Source organism: Microcebus murinus, chromosome 12 (genome assembly GCF_040939455.1).
Source record: "Microcebus murinus isolate Inina chromosome 12, M.murinus_Inina_mat1.0, whole genome shotgun sequence".
NCBI lineage: Eukaryota > Metazoa > Chordata > Mammalia > Primates > Cheirogaleidae > Microcebus > Microcebus murinus.
Window position 1 is genome coordinate 57,663,455 of NC_134115.1, and position 20,179 is coordinate 57,683,633.

Below are 20,179 nucleotides of genomic sequence, written 5' to 3' on the forward strand. Positions count from 1 at the left end.
CTGGTACATTTCCTTTTAGGGTTTTAGGTTTCTCATAGCTCCTTTGTTTTTTCTTTTTTTTTTAATTATCTTTTACAAAACCCATGAAAAGATAGGGGAGGTCTTAAACCTTTACATTTTTATATGCAATATGTTTGGGAGTTAAGAGAAGGAACAAAGGGAAGCTAAGTGATTTATCCAAGGTCACATAGGTAGACTATGGTCAGGCCAAGAATAGAGGGTCAGGTACCCTCTTGCACATGTAAGTAATGGTGCTACTTCTGCTAACACCTGGTAAGAGCTGAGAGAAGCCTCAAGGCCATAACTAGCAAGGAACTATGGATACTAATAGGAAGCTCAAAGGGTGGCCCTGTTGTTCACCCCCAGGAAAGTCAAGGAAGGTTGGCTTCTGAGACTCTATTATAGAGTTTTACATTTGGCTTTTCACTGCATCTTGTCCTCCACAACGTATTGGGTACCTTTGAGTGCATCTGAGAAAACCTAACATATTCAAGTGACCTTTCCTGGCTAAATGCCTTAAAGGGAAAGTGTGAGGAATTTCTGGTCCTTGGTCCAGTTTTTTTAGCTTCAGTAACAGTCTGCTATTACTATGCCTTTCACAAATGTGGAATAAAGCAGCTGAGCTCTGAGGAGTAAAAATGAGGCAGCTTGTGAATATCAAAGATCATCAAATTTTTGTAAATGACATACAACTGAAGTGTAGTGGTTAAGAGAGTGAAATCTAAAGACATACTGTCAGGGTTCACATGCCAGTCCTACCATATGGTTGTGCAAACTTTTGCCAATCGCTTAACCTTTAAAGGCCTCAGTTTCTTATCTATAAAAATACGAATCTCATAGGTTAGTTATGAGGGCTAAAAAAGATAATACATGTAAAGCACTTAGTACTATGACTGGCACATGATAACTTCTTAATGAATATTAATTTTTAAAAACATATTGGCTGGGTACGGTGGCTCATGCCTATAATCCTGGCACTCTGGGAGGCTGAGGTGGGAGAATCATTTGAGCTTGGGAGTTCAACAGCCTGAGCAAGAATGAGACTCCGTCTCTATTAAAAATAGAAAAGAAATTAGCTGGACAACTAAAAATATATAGAAAAAATTAGCTGGGCATGGTGGCGCATGCCTGTAGTTCCAGCTACTGGAGAGGCTGAGGCAAAAGGACTGCTCAAGCCCAGGAGTTTGAGGTTGCTGTGAGCTAGGCTGATGCTGAGGCACTCTAGCCCAGGCAACAGAGCAAGAGTCTGTCTCCAGAAAAAAAACCAAAAACCCAGAAAACATACTAAAGACTTTACATCTTTGTTCAAACTTCCAAAAAGTAAACTATTAATAGTTCTTTTCATAAATGTAAAACAGTCAGTTTTAAGAAAAAATACAGCTTTATTGATGAACATGAGATACCATGGGATCACCATTATAAGCCAAAAATGGAATGAAAGGAAGGAAGGAGATAAAAGAAAAGAGAGAAACAGTCTATTCAGGAGAAATGCAAGTCTAGGAACTGGGTAAATTTAATGCAATCACCTTGCCCCCTTTTCTTCTCAATATCTGCTTTTTCTCAAACTCCTCCTTCCCTAACTAAACTCTATTGGGCAAGTTTCTAAATCCAGATCCTTCCTTCCTTCCTTCCTCCCTCCCTCCATTTCCTTCCTTCCTTCCTTCCTTCCTTCCTTCCTTCCTTCCTTCCTTCCTTCCTTCCTTCCTTCCTTCCTTCCTTCCCTCCTTCCTTCCTTCCTTCCTTCCTTCCTCCCTCCCTCCCCCTCTCTTTCTTTCTTTCTCTCCCTCCCTCCTCTCTCTCTCCTCCCTCCCTCCCTCCCTCCCTCCCTCCCTCCCTCCCTCCCTCCCTCCCTCCCTCCCTCCCTCCCTCCCTCCCTCCCTCCCTCCTTCCTTCCTTCCTTCCTTCCTTCCTTCCTTCCTTCCTTCCTTCCTTCCTTCCTTCCTTCCTTCCTTCCTTCCTCTTGCTCTGTTGCCTGAGCTACAGTGCAGTGGTATCATCATAGCTCATTGCAACCTCAAATTCTTGGGCTCTAGCAATCCTCCCACCTCAGCCTCCTGAGTAGTGAGGACTACAGCTGCATACCTCCATGCCCAGCTAATTTTTCTATTTTTTGAAGAGACAGGGTCTTCCTGTGTTGCTCAGGCTGGTCTCAAACTCCTAGCCTTGGCCTCCCGAAGTGCTAGGATTACAGGGGTGAGCCAATGCACCCAGCTAAATCTAGATCCTCTAGAGAGAACATGTTATATAAATAGTGAAATAGGAACCTGCTACAATAGAAAGTAAAAAGACAACTGCTGAATTCTGTGGTGCTGGGAAACATTTAGGGACTTAATAAGTGACATGTCACACTTTGAGCCAATCATGGTAAGAATTTTTTTTTTTGAGACAGAGTCTCACTCTGTTGCCTGGGCTAGAGTGCCATGATGTCAGCCTAGCTCACAGCAACCTCAAACTCCTGGGCTCAAGCAATTCTTCTGCCTTAGCCTCCCGAGTAGCTGGGACTACAAGCATGTACCACCATGCTCAGTTATATTTTCTATATATTTTTAGTTGTTCAGCTAATTTCTTTTTACTTTTAGTAGAGATGGGGTCTTGCTCTTGCTCAGGCTGGTCTCAAACTCCTGAGTTCAAATGATCCACCTGCCTTGGCCTCTCAGAACACTAGGATTATAGGCATGAGCCAATGCACCTGGCCCACAATAAGAATTTTATGTATGTTATCTCATTTCCTTCTATCATCCAATCTAACCATCTATTATCATGTACATGTTTCAGGCTCAGAAAGATAAATGATATGCTTAAGAATACATGGTACTGGTACCCAGTTCCATCTAGTTATAAGGCTTTAGTCACTAACCTTTCCTGAACAAGTTCCAAAGGGCTATGAGCACTACAGTAGTATAGCACTGTGCATAGATAAAGTCTCTGTCATCCATGTACAACTAAATCCCATCTAGGGGAAGCTCTTGTTGTGTGAGCCTACGGTATCAATTACAGCCAAGACAATGATAAAACATGAAAAAGGTTTATCAGGCCAGGTGCAGTGGCTCACACCTGTAATCCTAGCACTCTGAAAGGCGGAGATGGGAAGATTACTTGAGCCTACAAGTTCAAGACCAGCCTGGGCAATAGCAAGACCTCATCTCTACAAAAAATTAAAAAATTAGCTGAGTGTGGTGGCATGTACCTGTAGTCCTAGCTACTCTGGAGGCTGAGGCAGCAGGATCGCTTGAGCCCAGGATTTCAAGGCTGAAGTGAACTATGATGATACCACTGCACTCTAGCATGGGCAACAGAGTGAGAACTTGTATCAAAAAAAAAAAAAAAGAAAAAGAAAAAGGTTTATCAGAAGTCCTGGGGATACCTACAATTACATAAAATGGCTATAGGAAAGAATCAAGAAACTGTGAATCTCTAAAAATGTAAAAATGCTCATTAACTGCCTGACAATTAGCCATGCCTAAGTGATCCTGACGGTGATCTGAGAGGGTAATGACCAAAGGTGACACTTGAGCAGATACATGGGTGATACCTGAGTAAGTATCAACAGTGTTACCTGAGACAGTGAAAGTGTGACACCTGAGTTAGCAAGTACTGTTTCGAGTCAATAAATGTTTATGAGGGTAACTCTGTCAGATCTTCATAATTTATATCAACTTTCTACCTTGATGTCAGCTGGCTTCCTGCTTGTAGCATACCACATGTATTGCAGTCTGAGATTATCAGTGGTGATAATACAATAACATACTGACTAATAAGAAACTTTTTTCTGCTTTTCCTAGAAACCATACTTTACAACACTGGAATAAACTCTTCTAAGATAGAGGGTTGATTTGACACCAGACTGCCCATTAGCACAGTTATGGTCCATAGGCAGGAAAAAAAGACTTCCTCCCAGTGTTTGCTCCTTTCTTATTTAATTGGTCTAATCTCTAAGGACAAAGGAATCTTGAGGACCACACTCCTGGCCAAATGAAGGAATGGCTGGAGGAAGTAAGGGCAAGAGGACAACATGGAATAGGAACATGAGAAATAATTTCCTTAGGAATCCACAGTGGAGGGAGCTCTGTATAGCTTAAAATGATCACAGCTTCAGGGAAGCCCCTTTAACATATTCCACACACTTCTGTTCTGTGTCTGTCTTTGCAATCACTAGAAAAGGGCTCTTAGGTGATTCCCTATAACAGACACACTCAGGTGCTATCCTCAGGTTTTGGATTCCAAGGCCCAGGAATCTGATAATCACACAAATATGAGGTTTCAGCCCTTAAGCAAAATTTACCTACTGTATTTGTCCCAGGAAAAAGAAACTGTTAGAAAAAGACACACACCAATGGTGGACCACCATGCTATTTCACACATTTGAGTCCCAATTCTTAATTTTGAAAAAGAAACAACAAAATTTCAAACAAGTCCTGTTATTTGAAGGTCTTTTTTTTTGTTATTTGAAGTTTAAACGCAGCTCTTTAAATACCTAATTTTAAGCAAAAGATCACAGAATACATTGTCATAAACACATTAATTCATTCAGTGAGTGTCTTTTCTCTTACTTTCTTGAGAAAAATTGATCTCTAACTATATACTACAGGTAGTATAGTATAGTGAAAGGACTTCAGAGTAAGATTAATCTGAGCTGGATTTCTGCTCTGCCAGTCATTAGCTATGTGATCCTTGATTATCAGTTAATTTTAGCCTCAGTTTTCTCATCTGTAAAATGAAGTTTATAATGTTTACCTTATTATGATTTTGTGACGATTAAATGGGATAATATTTGCAATAACCTCTTGCAAAATGCTTGGTAGATAGTTAGTGCTTGGTAAACATTTGTAATTATTATTAGAACATAATGAGAAGAAGGCAAGAAAGATCAAGAGCAGAATCAGCTAGAGAGGCTTTAACTTTGGCACTTGTTGGAAACATTTCTACAATGCCAAACCTAACTGCTTTCCCTAGTCCCCTGAGCTTAGTGGAAGGCTCAGACACTTCTCCCTTGAGGGGTGTACTAAGAAGCTGTACTAAAGGTAAGTCTTGTCAAGTACCAGGCCTGTCCCAGTCTTCTCTACTAATTCACTGCAGCCTGGCTCATTGGATGTACTAGAAGAATGACTACGATGGCTGTACTTTAGAATCTCCTGGGAGAGCTTTTAATATAATACCCACCCTCATATATTGCTGGTGGGAATATAAAATGGTGCAGTCACTTTTGAAAACAGTATGGCTGTTCCTCAAAAAAGTATGACCCAGCAATTCCACTACTAGGCATATGCATTCAAGAAAACCGAAAACATTTGTCCACACAAAAACCTTTGTACGTGAGCTGGGCAAGATGGCTCACACCTGAAATCCCAGTAACTTGGGAGGCTGAGGTGGGTGGATTGCTTGAAGCCAGGAGTTTGAGACCAGCCTGGTAAACATAGCAAGACCCTGTCTCTTAAAAAAAAAAAAAAAAAAATCAGCTGGGTATGGTGGCCTTTGTGCCTTTAGTCCCAGCTACTTGGGAGGCTGAGGCAGGAGGATCACTTGAACTCAGGAGTTCAAGTGAGGCTGCAGTGAGCTATGATTGTACTACTGAACTCCAGCCTGGGTGACAGACCATGACCCTGTCTCTAAGAAAAAAAAAGAGAAAGAAAATGTTGATAAGGATGAACAGCAATGTTCATCCCACTGCTTGTGGGAATGAATGTACACTACTTTGGAAAACAGCTGACATCATTTAGTGAACTTGAAAATATCCATGTCCTTTGACCCAATCATTTCACAAGTAGGTATATATCCTAGAGAACCCATGTGCTTTGTACTGAAATACATGTATAAGATAAAGACACTCATAGCAGCATTATTCAGAATAGCTCCAAAATAGAAACCACCCCATTGTCCATTAACAGGAGAATGGATAAACTGTTGTATGTTCCTATAATGAAAACACTGTATGGCAAATAAAAATAAACAAAACTACAGTCATATGCAAAAACATAAATGGAATTCAAAAGTATGATATTGGCTGGGCACAGTGGCTCATGCCTATAATTCCAGCGCTTTGGGAGGCTGAGGTGGGAGGATCACTTGAGACCAGGAGTTGGAGACCAGCCTGGGCAATAGAGAGACCCCATTTCTACAAAAATATTAAAAAATTAGCTGGGCATGGTGGTGCATACCTGCAGTCCTAGCTACTTAGGAGGCTGAGGTGGGAGGAATGCTTGAGCCCAGGTTGTAGTGAGCTATGATTGTGGCAATATACTCCAGCCTGGGCAACAGAGTGACACTGTCTCAAAAAAAAAAAAAAAAAAAAAAAAAAAAATATATATATATATATATATATATATAGTGCATAATATTGAGCAAAAGAAGCAAGACACAAAAGGGACAAAAGAGTACATACACTCGGGGAGGCTGAGCCAGGCAGATCATTTGAGCTCAGGAGTTCGAGACCAGCTTGAGCAAGAGCAAGACCTTGTCTCTACTAAAAAAAAAAAAGAAATTAGGTGGACAACTAAAAATATATAGAAAAAATTAGCCATGCATGGTGGCGTGTGCTACCTGTAGTCCCAGCTACTCGGGAGGCCGAGGCAGTAGGATTGCTTAAGCCCAGGAGTTTGAGGTTGCTGTGAGCTCGCTGGACGCCACGGAACTCTAGCCCAGAGAACAGCGTGAGACTTTGTCTCCAAAAAAGAGAGTACATCCAGTGTGGGTCTATTCAAAGTCCCAAAGCAGGTGAAAACTAAGTTATGGGATGAATATATAGGTGGTAAAACTCTGACAAAGAACAAGAAGGTGATTAGCATAAAAGTCAGGATAATGGGGGGTATGATTAGAAAGTCACACAAGGGTTTGGGGAGCATTACAGTGTTTTATTTCTTGATTTGAATAGTTGATTACAAGGGTGCTTGATTCTTTTACTGTATACATTTAGGTTTTATGCATTTTTCGGTATAGTACTCTTTTTCACAATAAAAAAGACTGAGTCTATTTTATTAAGTAAAGAAGAAAATTCTCTGAACAATCTAATGTAAAGCCAGAGTTGAGGACCACTGCATCAAAGGAAGGTTCATCAGAAATATATTTGTATATATGTTAATAAATTCCTAGAACAGGGGGAAAAATCTAAATATTCTAGAAACTGTTGACAGTGAATATCTCAGTGGAGAGTAGGAGGAGGAAAATTGTGTATAGTAGGAAGGGCCTTATTTTCTATCTTTTTTTTTTTTTTTTTTGAGACAGAGTCTCGCTTTCTTGCCTAGGCTAGAATGAGTGCCGTGGTGTCAGCCTAGCTCACAGCAACCTCAATCTCCTGGGCTCAAGCGATCCTCCTGCCTCAGCCTCCCGAGTAGCTGGGACTACAGGCACGAGCCACCATGCCTGGCTGATTTTTATATTATATATATTAGTTGGCCAATTAATTTCTTTCTATTTTTATGGTAGAGACGGGGTCTCGCTCAGGCTGGTTTCGAACTCCTGACCTTGAGCAATCCGCCGGCCTCGGCCTCCCAGAGTGCTAGGATTATAGGCGTGAGCCACCGCGCCCGGCCTTCTATCTTTTTATATATTTCTGTAATGTTTAGATTTAGTAATTAGCAAGTATTGTTTTTGTTATTAATAAAAGTATATTTTAAAATTTCTTTGGAAGGATACACGGAAAACTAATAAAATTAATTGCCTCAGGAAAGAGGACTACAGGTGGTATTTTCACTGTAGCTTTTGAATTGTTTTTTCTTTTTATTTATTTATTTATTTACATCTCCACCCCTCCCCTGTAGCTTTTGAATTTTGAACCCATGTGATAGCATTACTTATTTTTTTTTTTTTGAGACAGAGTCTCGCTTTGTTGCCCAGGCTAGAATGAGTGCCGTGGCGTCAGCCTAGCTCACAGCAACCTCAAACTCCTGGGCTCGAGCGATCCTTCTGTCTCAGCCTCCCGAGTAGCTGGGACTACAGGCATGCGCCACCATGCCCGGCTAATTTTTTTATATATATATCAGTTGGCCAATTAGTTTCTTTCTATTTATAGTAGAGACGGGGTCTCGCTCTTGCTCAGGCTGGTTTTGAACTCCTGACCTTGAGCAATCCGCCTGCCTCGGCCTCCCAGAGAGCTAGGATTACAGGCGTGAGCCATCGCGCCCGGCCTAGTATTACTTATTAAACATTTTATTTAACATAAGAATATTTATCTCTAATCTAGCCGCTTTTCCTAGAGCTTACTGCCATAGAGAAACACATTAGCAGCCTTTGAAACTGGCCCAAGAGTGTCCTTTCATGCATTAGTTTCACCCAAATGTCCCATCCCCACTACCATGATACTATGACATCAACCCTGGAGAGAAATAAGCTATCCTAGGCCTCACCTCTTACAAATGTGAAGTGGTGCTTGTCATTGCCCTTTACCTAAGTCTGAGTCCATTATATTTGCTAGGGAGCAAAATGAATTCTTTTCCCACACTTAGACTGCTATATAGTAGGGTAAAATAAAGAAGGAAGAATTAATTACCTCCAAGAGGAGTTCCATACTATCCACCTGAAGTTCTTGCAGTCCCACTATCTGTACCATGTGTTTACCATCTTCTCTTGGGAAAAGCCTGCAGATGCAAGAATGAGTTGGTATGGCAGTGCTGCTGTAACAGACTTTATTATTCCCTCCCCAGAAACCATTCTACCACTCCCCCATTAAGTAGCAGTTTTGCCATTTGAGTGGGATGGATGTTCATCAGCTCCCTAACCTCAATCTCCTGACCTCAGGCCCAGGATTCACGGGTGGTCCTTGACTGTTGTAAACAAACCAGCAGATTTGGCGATAATTAAAAGAATGAGCATAAAACCCAGACCTATGACAACCGGTAAATGGTATATTCCTGGCTACAGTGATTGGTTCAGGGGTGGACATGGGATCTCTACTGGTCCAATCAAAATAAAGTCTTGGTCTCTGGTTGTTAGGTGATTGGTGGTAAGGTGCTCTCCTTTTCTCTCTGGAAGTGTAAGCATGTGTCTCTGGAAGCAGTGGTAGGCATTTTGTATTGTACAAAGAGAGCTACTTTCAGGATGAAGCCAACACCACAGAAGGTAAAACAGAGAGATGCAAAAAAACTGGGTTCTAATTACATCCCTGAGCTGTTAGAGTAAACCAACTCTGAAGCTTGGTTTACTCTAGGCTGTCCTCTGTCCTAGACTATCCTCTAGGCTTTCCAGTTTGAGCCAATGATTTCCCTAAATGATTAAGCCAAGATAAATGGGGTTTTCTCTTATTTGCAACATAAAGTGAATGCCTCAGGGCTGCATGTAAGGTAATGAATGGTTATGGTCTACCATCATCATTAAACCAGATCTACTGAGGGGCATGTATTAAATCCATCAAATACTCTAAGATTACTTTTCTACCTTAATTAGATACTGATTAAGGTTAAGAATGGAATTTTACTTCATAGCCAAAAAAAAAAAAAAAAAAATTACTCAAAAATTTTTTTCAGTCTGTGCTTAATCACAAGTTTCCAAACTTCTTTTTACAGAAGAATTGGAGGAAGAAGAATCGGAGGCTTACCCATGCCCATGATCTCTCAGAAAACAACTCTATTGGAACAGTTACGCTTCTGGAATAAAAGAAGGATCTAGCTGCCAGGCACAATGGTGTGCGCCTCTAGTTCCAGCCACTGGGGAAGCTGAGGTGTGAGGACTGCTTGAGCTCAGAAGTTCCAGTACACCATGATCACACCTATGAATAGCTACTGAACTCCAGCCTGGGCAACATAGAGAGACTGTGTCTCTCAAAAAAACATAAAAAACCCAAATAATCTAGCTTTCAGAGCTCTGGTGTCACTCTTTTTTTCTTTTTTTTTTTGAGACAGAGTCATGCTTGTTGCCCAGGCTATAGTGAGTGCCATGGCGTCAGCCTAGCTCACAGTAACCTCAAACTCCTGGGCTCAAGTAATCCTTCTGCCTCAGTCTCCCGAGTAGCTGGGACTACAGGCATACGCCACCATGCCTGGCTAATTTTATATATATATATATTAGTTGGCCAATTAATTTCTTTCTATTTTATAGTAGAGACGGGTTCTCGCTCTTGTTCAGGCTGGTTTCGAACTCCTGACCTCGAGCAATCCACCCGTCTAGGCCTCCCAGAGTGCTAGGATTACAGGCGTGAGCCACCGCGCCCGGCCTGGTGTCACTCTTGAACATACTTCCCAGAGCCCATTCCCTGAGCTCAGCGAAGGTTCTTCATGGACAGTCCAAAATGTACTGCTAGATTTTTAAATCCTGTAAGTAAGAAGTATATTTCTATCACTTTTTATGCAAGAGTATAAAAACAATTTATCCTCTATTTTTAAGAATTAATTTGAAGATTCTTAAGCTTTGTTTTCCAGTTTAAGAGGTAGACTGAGCATATATACTTCTGTCCACCCTTGTCAAAGCCCACTATTATTACAGAAAATATATCTTATTACAAAACAACAGGATAAAGCATAACAGCATAAACAGGAAAGGCAGCCGTCAGTGGACCAGAACATTTCAGAAGTCCTAGAAAGGAAGGAAAAAAGAGATCATATTGGCTAATTAACCAGAGATTTAAATTAAAAACCTCAAAAAGCCAAAGCCCATGACACTTGTAGAGTGTCTTCCCTAGTGACCCTCACAGAAGTATCAAACCCAGCAATTAGTATACACTCATCCCTCTGGCTACAATTAAAGAATTCAAATATATAGGACAATAATCTGGGTACTTCATTAAAGAATTACATGCAAAAAGATCTGGGTATCTTTTTATTTTTTTTAATTAAAAATTTTTTTTTTTAGATCTGGGTATCTTAACTGTCCCGTCACCCAAATAAACAAATAAAACACATGCACATAACATAACAGTGGCTTTCATTTTTATGTCAATTAGAGACATAGTCTTGTTCTGTCATCCAGGCTGGAGTGCAGTGACGCGACCATAGTTCACTGTAGCCTTGAACTCCTAGGCTCAAGTGATCTGCTTCAGCCTCCTAGTAGCTGGTACTACAGTTGTAAGCCACCACACCCAGCCTGTTGTTAAAGGAAATGGGCATTCTGAAGTGTGGTGGCGCATACCTGCAGTCCCAACTACTTGGGTGAATGAGGAGCAAGGATCACCTGAACCTAGGAGTTCGAGTCCAGCCTGGGCAATATAGAGAGAGCCCCATTTCTAAAAAATAAACAGTTTTTAAAAAAGTAATAAAATAAATAAAGGTGGAAGAAGTAGGCATTCTTTTTTAAAATATATTGTTATATTAAAAAATATATATTTCCAGGGCCCACCTGGCTCTGCTCCTGCACAGCAAGGGTTAATCTTCAATCTGTGATATTACAGATCATACAGTGAGAGTGCTAGGGAGAGTCAGAAATGCTTGGCTGGAAAACAGGAAGGGGCATAACCTAATGTATAACTAGGGGCTGGGCGTGGTGGCTCAAGCGTGTAATCCTAGTACTCTAGGAGGCCGAGATGGAAGGATTGCTCGAGGTCAGGAGTTTGAGACCAGCCTGAGCAAGAGCGAAATCCTGTCTCTACTAAAAATAGAAAGAAATTAGCCACACAACTAAAAATATATAGAAAAAATTAGCCAGGTGTGGTGGCACATGCCTGTAGTCGCAGCTACTTGGGAGGCTGAAGCAGAAGGATTGCTCAAGCCCAGGAGTTTGATGTTGCTGTGAGTTAGGCTGACACCACAGCACTCCAGCCCGGACAACAGAGTGAGACTGTCTCACCAAAAAAAAAAAAATAATAATAATAATGTGTAATTAGGGCTGTCCAAAACATGCAGAAACATGGAATGGAGGGGTTCTGTCACAGGCAGAGAAGTAAGCACTGTACCTGGGATTGTCTCACTCCTGTCCCCAATCCCTGATGCTATGGAGTGATCTAATCCTTCAGATACCCCTGTGAGGTTGCAAAATAGAGGTCCATCCTTTCCTCAGTCTCATCCTGTTCAGCTCATCAACAAAGTTTTGGGGTCTTTTCTAATAGGGGACACAGCTCCAGTTGCTTAGGACTCTGACGTAAACCCCATTACATCACAGACTCTTCCCCAAATAAGAAGCAGAAGGAGAGCTGGAAGGAGGATATTCTGAGGGCAAGCCAGTTTGGGGGGGTCTCCCGTTAGTCCCTGCCCAGGTGGCAAATGTGGTGCACTCTACATTCACTGGTGGGGATCTTGAAGCCATGGGCAGTGCAGAGCAGCAATTCCTAGATGTCTCTATTTGTTACCACCTAGAGGATGTTGAAGTTCTCAAGCATGCTCTCCATAATGTATCTCTTAGGCAGCTGCCACAACTTGTGCAAGAAATTCAATAGGTACTTGCACACAGGGTAGCAGTACGTGAATCTCTCCTCCAGCTGGGCCCGCTCTGTCTCCACCTTTTCCACCAACTGCTTGCCAAAGCAGCAGACCTTGGAGGAACAGGTAAGGGTCATGTGCTCCAGGCTGTTGTAGTGACTGTTTATTCCACAGAAGCCCCTGCTGCTGTTGCTGCCACAGGCCCCCACCTGCTTGCCACTTGGGCCCCAGTTTAGGTCTACCAGAACTTGACCAGGAATAAGGCATGGCAGGGGACCCCCTATCACACAGCTCTTGCAGACCACCGTTTTTCCCAGGGAATTTGTTTTAGATCTGCCAGATGTCCACATTCTCGAGGGGTGTCCTCCAGGGGTGGGCCAGTGCTGGCTGGTGCATAAACAGGTGCCTCTGGTAAGGGTCAACTACATCTGGCAGTTCCACAAAGGCTTAGAACTCCACCACCTCCAACAAAGTAGTGCCCAGGGCCTGAGCCTGCAAGGCTAGGGGTGATAGGCAGGTGGAGACAGGAGTAAGAGGGTTTAGGGAGGCTCAGACCTTGGAGGTCAGTAGATGGGAGAGTCAGTGATCAGAATAATGGTGTCTGTGAGAATGGTTTCACATCTGGAACATTCTATGAGGGTCTGGAGCCCTCAGACCAAAACTGGAAAAGCTCAGAGGCCTGAGGACTGGTGGGACCAGCATTGTCTGGAAAGTCTTTTCCTTGGGAATTTGGTTCTTTAGCTTGGACGGATTTCCCTTGATTTCCTTTGGACCAAAACCTGGATGTGACTAGAAACTTGTTTGCAAGTTTGGGTCTTCCTCGTTTTCAACTTGATATAGTGGACAACCAGTTCATTCCAACCACACATCTTGACTTCATTGGACAAGATGATTGTCCAGTGACTACAGGGCAGGTAGATAGCCAGGGATTCTGGGAAGCTCTACTTAATGTCTGGGATCCAGACACCCTCTGTATCTAGGACCCCAATCTTCCCTTTTCCCCTCACTGCTGCCAGTGCCTTCTCACTGCCTTCCTCATTGTCTGTCTACCTGCTGCTATCATTCAGGGGGCCTCAGCCCTGGGTTCCCCAATGTGGGGAGCCTGTGGGCATTCTGACTAGAAAGGGCTCCTAACAAAGGTAGAAAGGACTCCTAATGAGAAGCTGTGATTGAGCTTACTCAAGGCTTCAACATCAACACAGAGCTAACTCAAGGCTTCAACATCAACACAGAGTAAAAAAAGAAAGGCAATTCTTCCCCCAAGAATTCCCAGAATAGCACCCTCATTTATTTGACAGTTGTTGTTTCTGGAATGATCCCTGAACACTTGTGCATTCTCTCAATTGTGGCATACCTAAAGGCCCACTTTTTGTTGGACTAGTCCACAGGAGAGTGGCCTGCCTAAGCCCACTCACTGGCTTCTCCAGTTATGCTACTCAAAACTCTATTTCCCCTCTATGATGGGGGCCTACCCATCATGGTCTCTCTATGGAACTGGAGCTGCTCCTCCACACCACATTCTATTACTTGTCTGGGGCATGTGGAACTTATACATCCTTTTGGACACCTCCATAAAGGCTTGGATACCTTTGCTGGGGGGATAGTCTCAATTTAATTAGAGTTTCCCAGCCTTCCACTATGCTCAGCCTCAATTCACTCCTCTCAATGTCTCAGGTTTGGTGAATTTTTTTTTTTTTTTTTTTTTTTTTTTTTTTGAGACAAGTCTTGCTCTGTTGCCTGAGCTAGAATACAGTGGCTTCATTGTAGCTCACTGTAACCTCTGACTCCTGGGCTCAAATGATCCTCCTGCCTCAGCCTCCCATGGTCTGGTAAATTCTGTTATGACAACTTTTAATCCTTCTACCTCCTCTACTCCCACTCACCTCCCTATTTTCCCAGTCTATCCCTTCATAACTTCGTTGCCTCCTACTCAATATAAGTCATCTGTTTCATCCTGAACAAAATTTTATGCCAGAAAAATATAATGGAGGTTTAAAAGCAGAGTTACTGAGTACATTTCTAAATTACTATGTTATGTTGTAAAGGCAATAGTATAAAAATAATAAGAGTAAAAAAGTCTAATGTGAAGAAAAAAGATTTTATTTTCTTTTTACTGATTTCAGAAAACTACCATTGAGTTTACCCTAAGATTATTAAGAGGAAAAACAAAAGAAAAGTGGGAAACATTATAGTTCTTCCAGTATAATAATAGGTCAAAAGAATAGGAAGGGGCCAGGCGCAGTGGCTCACGCCTGTAATCCTAGCACTCTGGGAGGCCAAGGTAGGTGGATTGCTCAAAGTCAGGAGTTTGAAACCATCCTGAACAAGAGTGAGATCCCGTCTGCACTAAAAAAAATAGAATGAAATTAATTGGCCAACTAAAAATATACAGAAAAAATTAGCCAGGCATGGTGGTGCATGCCTGTAGTCCCAGCTACTTGGGAGGCTGAGGCAGAAAGATTGCTTGAGCCCAGAAGTTTGAGGTTGCTGTGAGCTAAGTTGATGCAACGGCACTCTATCTAGGACAAGATACTCTGTCTCAAAAAAAAAAAAAAAAAAGAATAGGAAGGGATTTAAGTACATGTTGATTTCCTAACTTCCTGAAATGACTTTATCCATAGACCAAAATAAAAGAGAAAGTCTTTTTTTCTGCCATTAATTTACAATCATAGATGAAAAAGAGAATAAAAAAAGTTAAATGATTAAAAAAATTTTAAAAATAGAGGAAAAAAATAATAAAAAAAGGAGAAAGTCTTTTGATAGACATTAGAATATAGATTACTTTAAAAATATTAATGGAAAGCTAATTTACATTTTTCTGTAGCTGAACTGGCCACTTAAAAAATATGTATCGAATGTGGGAGACTCTCGTTTCATAAAACTGCACTAATGTACAAGTCTCATTAAGGTGCATGATGCAGTGATTCTTTGGGACTCTGGCTAGAAACAGCAATGAACGGATTTACACTTCCCACTAATATTTAGTACCTTTTTCTTCTATTTAGGAGGTCATAAAGCTGTCCACAGTAGATTTCATAGAAACTGATCCAGACAAAGAGGTGCCTTCTTGGCTGGGATACTTCTAGTTGCTTGAAAATATCTTTGGCAGCCAGAGCATACAGTCCTGGGTTTTGATGAGTTCCTATCATGGTGTAGGTCTTTCCAGCACCTGTCTGTCCATATGCAAAGCAAGTGGCATTGCCTCTGGGGAAAGAATAATTTGTATTACTTACGCATACTGAGAGAAGAGCTAATCCACACATACATTTTTAATGACAGAAGTCAGGTAGAAACATAGAATCCTTGACAAAATTCAGCTATAAACATACAATCCTTTAAGGAGAGGAGGGCTTTACATTATAAAAACATGGGAAGATGAAATAACATTCTCAAACCAGTGCATGAGTTTTCTTACAGGAATTTTTCACAGATCTGGTAAGATTACATAAGACAACTCTGGAAGATAAGTACTTTTAAGAAAGTACTTGGCTGGCCAGGCATGGTGGCTCACGCCTGTAATCCTAGCTCTCTGGGAGGCCGAGGCGGGCGGATCATTTGAGTTCAGGAGTTCGAAACCAACATGAGCAAGAGCAAGACCCCGTCTTTACTATAAATAGAAAGAAATTAATTGGCCAACTAATATATATAGAAAAAATTAGCCGGGCATGGTGGCGCATGCCTGTAGTCCCAGCTACTCGGGAGGCTGAGGCAGCAGGATTGCTTGAGCCCCGGAGTTTGAGATTGTTGTGAGCTAGGCTGATGCCACTCACTCTAGCCTGGGCAACAAAGTGAGACTCTGTCTCAAAACAAACAAACAAACAAACAAAAAAATACTTGGCCAATAAACATTTACTGGGTTTCTATTCCATGCTAGGTGCTTTAGAGGATCCCAGAGATGATTTAGTCTTAATTTATCACTACCTAACATTATTCTCTACTTAGCAGTGCATAGTTGGGTCCCACAATACTCCAGCAATTGTGGCCTCCAACTCCTTCTAAAACATACTGTGATTGGCAGGCTGGCCTTCCAACTCCCTTCTCCACCTCTTATTCTACAGTTCTTCACACTTACACAGGGTGGGTGCACACACTTGTACCTACATGCAAGAATAGTGATTTGCACTTAGAATTATAGGACATCGGGACTGGAAGGCATCTTAGAATCCAAGTAACACATTAATTTACAGATAAAAGTAAAAACTGAGCCCATAGAAAAGTGAAGTGACTTGCCTAAGGTCATATAGTTAATGGCATGGCAGAGACCAGAACCCAGGTTTTTTCCCTCAAGATCTATTATGTTTGCCACCACCTCTACTGCTATGGCCTCTGCTCACATTATTCCTACTTCACAGTGTAGGCTCAGCCCAATTCCCTACTCTTATGAGTCCTTCATCAAATACTTTGCTTACATTGAATTCACCTTTGTCTAAACTTCCTTAGTCACTACCATCCTGTTTATCATGTGATCTATTATTTATTATATTTATTTAAATTTATTATTTCTTTCACCAAATTTATCTCTGGTGATAAATTATCTGGGCATCATGGCACATGCCTGTAGTCACAGCTACTCATAACAGTCCAAAACTGGAAACAACCCAAATGTCTATCAACAGGAGAATGACTAAAACAAATTGTGGTATATTTATAGAAAGGAATATTACTCAGCAAGAAAAACTATGGATACATGTAACAACATGTACTAATATTAAAAAAAATTATGCTAAGCAAAAGAAACCAAACATTATGCAAAGCATAAAAGAATATATATTATAATGATTCTATGTCTGTGGCATTCTAGAACAGGCAAAACTAATCTATACTAACAGAAAGTAGGTCAGTACTCACATAAAACGTGTGGGATTAACTAAAAAGGGACACGAGAACTTTCTGGGGTGATGGAAATGTTTTATATCTTGTTCCAGGTATTGGTTATAACTATCAAAACTCATTAAACTGAATATCTAAGATCTATGCATCTTACTGTATGTAAATTCCACCTTAATTTTTTAAGTTATTAAAGTTATTTGAAAAAAAAGTCAACATTCTCTAGAATCAGCAATGTTAGCAGGCTGTTTGGTATTTTCAATTGTACATGCCTATATTTTAAATATGTATACAACATAGGCCCCTCCTATCTTTTCTGTCCCATTTAATGTTTATTGTGAATAATAATTTCAAAGTATATCTACGAAAGTTTGTAAATGATACTCACTTATCTATACAACAAAAAACTGAACTATAGCCAGAATACATAATTCCTATTATCAAAGTTCAGACTAATTTCAACCACTTAAACTGTTTTTATTCTGAGGACTTTGATGAAATTATATTGTTGACAGCTTACATTTTGCCACTAAACCACAAAGAAACAATATCATTGGTGTAAAAAGAAATTTTGCTACAAACTTCTGAATACTTGGTGAATCTACAGAGACACTGTATGTTTTCAGAAGTCTAATTTAAATTCATTAGATCAAAACGCAAAATCATATTTAATTCAAAAGAACTGAAAAGCATAAGTGATATTTATTTAAAAATATGATTTATGAAAAATAGAAAATAAAAAGCAAAAGAAGCAAATAATTATCTTACCCATTGAAAATATGCTGAATGAGTGGGTGAGTAGTCTTCATGTACACATCCTGATTGGTACACGCCTCACCAAAGACTTCATCAAAATAAAAAACATGCTGAAAAATAAATTTGATTTATAGAAAGAGACATATTCTGGATTTCCTTCACCACTATCCTAGTTAACACATTATAAAAGCCTAAATACATTTTTTTTCTTTTTTTTTTTTTTTTTGAGACAGAGTCTCACTCTGTGGCCCTGAATAGAGTGCCATGGCGTCAGCTTAGCTCACAGCAACCTCAAACTTCTGGGCTCAAGCAATCTTCCTGCCTCAGCCTCCCGAGTAGCTGGGACTACAGGCGCACACCACCATGCCTGGCTAATTTTTTCTATTTTTAGTTGTGCAGTTAATTTTTTCTATTTTTAGTAGAGATGGGGTCTCACTCTTGCTCAGGCTGGTCTCAAACCCCTAACCTCAAGCGATCCTCCTGCCTCAGCTTCCCAAAGTGCTAGGATTACAGGCATGAGCCATGGCTCCTGGCCTAAATACATTTTTAAATAATAGTAACTGACGATGATACACTTAGAAATACATAAGCAATCAACATGTATTAAATAACAGGGCCTTCTTTTACTTGAGATCTCTGTAGACATGTTCTTACAATGTAAAAACTAAGGCACACAATTTTTGTTCTCTCTTAAGGAAAGTAAATCAATGAGTACAAGAGTGAGCCAATCTTCCTTAGGTCTAGGACAGTAACTGAATTCTATGGGGATTATCCTCATATTCCAGCTACAGCCAGCATCTTTGACATTTTGGAGAAATTCTAGGGGAAGATCTCAATTCCACAGGTTACATAGCTTAACTTTTTTTTTTTTTTTAAATAGACTGGGTCTTGCTAAGCTGCTAGGCTGGATGCAGTGGGTATTCACAGGTACAATCACTGAGGCCTTGAACCCCTGGCCTCAAGTGATCTTCCTGCCCCAGCCTCCAGAGTAGTTGGGACTACAGGCATGTGCCACTGTGCCCAGCTTACATAGCTTAACTTTTCACTCCATAAACATTTATTGGTCAGCTGGTAGCATCTGTATTGCAGTAGGCACTTGAAGGGGCTCAGAGATACAGACATTACCCTACCCTACCCTCTCAAGATGTTAATGACTGTAAGAAAAAGAACCTTAAAAGATAAAGTACATGTGGACTTCAAAGGAAAAACATATTATCTCAGACAATGAAAAAGACTGTACTAAGAATGGACCATGGGGGGAGAAAAGAAATTTGAGAGGTAGAGATTGAAGGAGGGAAGGTATTCCAGGCATAGAGGAAGCATGAACAAAGATTCAAAAAGCAGGAAAGTACGAGGAATTAGCTGTTTAATTAATAAATGTTTAGGGAATAGCAAGGATTCGATGTGGTTGAAATACAGGAGCTTGGTAAGTATATAAGTGAGATAGCATGCTAAAATAATGAGTTAGGACTATGTTGTAGGGGCCTTAGGACACCTAAGTCTTAACAGAGGGGGCAGAATGCTAATATTTAATTCAGTAAACAGTGGGGAGATAGTAAAGAAATTTGCAAGTAAGAAGGAAGATCTCAGCCATTTTATGGGAAGATTAACCTGGCTTCACACTATGAATGTATTGGAAACAGAGATACTAGTAAGAAATAATTCAGTGGTGAGATAAAAAAGGGTCTAAATTAGATGATGACAATGGAAATAAAAGATATGGACACACAAGAAATTTGGCAACTGACTGGATGTGGGGAGCTGAGGAGGAAAAGAGTTCCAAAATTACTTCCAAATGAAAAATCATGGTAATTTGGAAAAGGAGAGACGGGAAACCCCATTGAATTGGGTCTGGAAAACATTAATTCAGCAGCCATAATTATTTCCACAATTTACAGACTTACCATGTTAGCAACCCAATTACATCTGAGTAAGAAATCCTAATAATTTCAAGCCTGACTGTAGCATGACAGTCCATACACAAATTGAACGAGATAAGGCTTTATCTCTGACTACATTTTGGGCCTGCTCTAAATATCTAGTGAAGGAAAAATTGCAATGGACAGATCCAGAAAACTGGACTTGGGCCAATTTATTATTGCAGGTCACTCTACCCCAGGTTCGTTTTGTATACCATTACATTACATTAGAATGGAAATTTGTTAGATCATCTGAGAATTGGGAGCACAAAATTGAATTTACAAGTTAGAAAAAGTCTCCAGAAGTTAGCAGGTAAGAAAATAATGAATTTGTGCAGAATAATAAAGAGATCTGTGAACTTTTATTGCTTTGAAAAATATGGTAAGATTTTAAGAAGTCTA

General features: G+C 40.6%; 1 protein-coding gene and 1 pseudogene across 1 annotated transcript in view; both read right to left on the reverse strand.

The window, feature by feature from the left end:
• KIF24 (kinesin family member 24) overlaps window positions 1-20,179 on the reverse strand; it is a 75,646-nt gene that overhangs the window by 20,612 nt on the left and 34,855 nt on the right. The window contains exons 4-6 of the mRNA XM_012770137.3: window positions 17,871-17,968; window positions 15,264-15,479; window positions 8,483-8,570 (exon numbers count right to left, since the gene is read on the reverse strand). Of these exons, the coding sequence (XP_012625591.2) occupies window positions 8,483-8,570; window positions 15,264-15,479; window positions 17,871-17,968 (402 nt within the window). The remainder of the gene's footprint in view (window positions 1-8,482; window positions 8,571-15,263; window positions 15,480-17,870; window positions 17,969-20,179) is intronic.
• Window positions 11,642-13,848, reverse strand: LOC105874356 (transcriptional enhancer factor TEF-4 pseudogene; annotated as a pseudogene).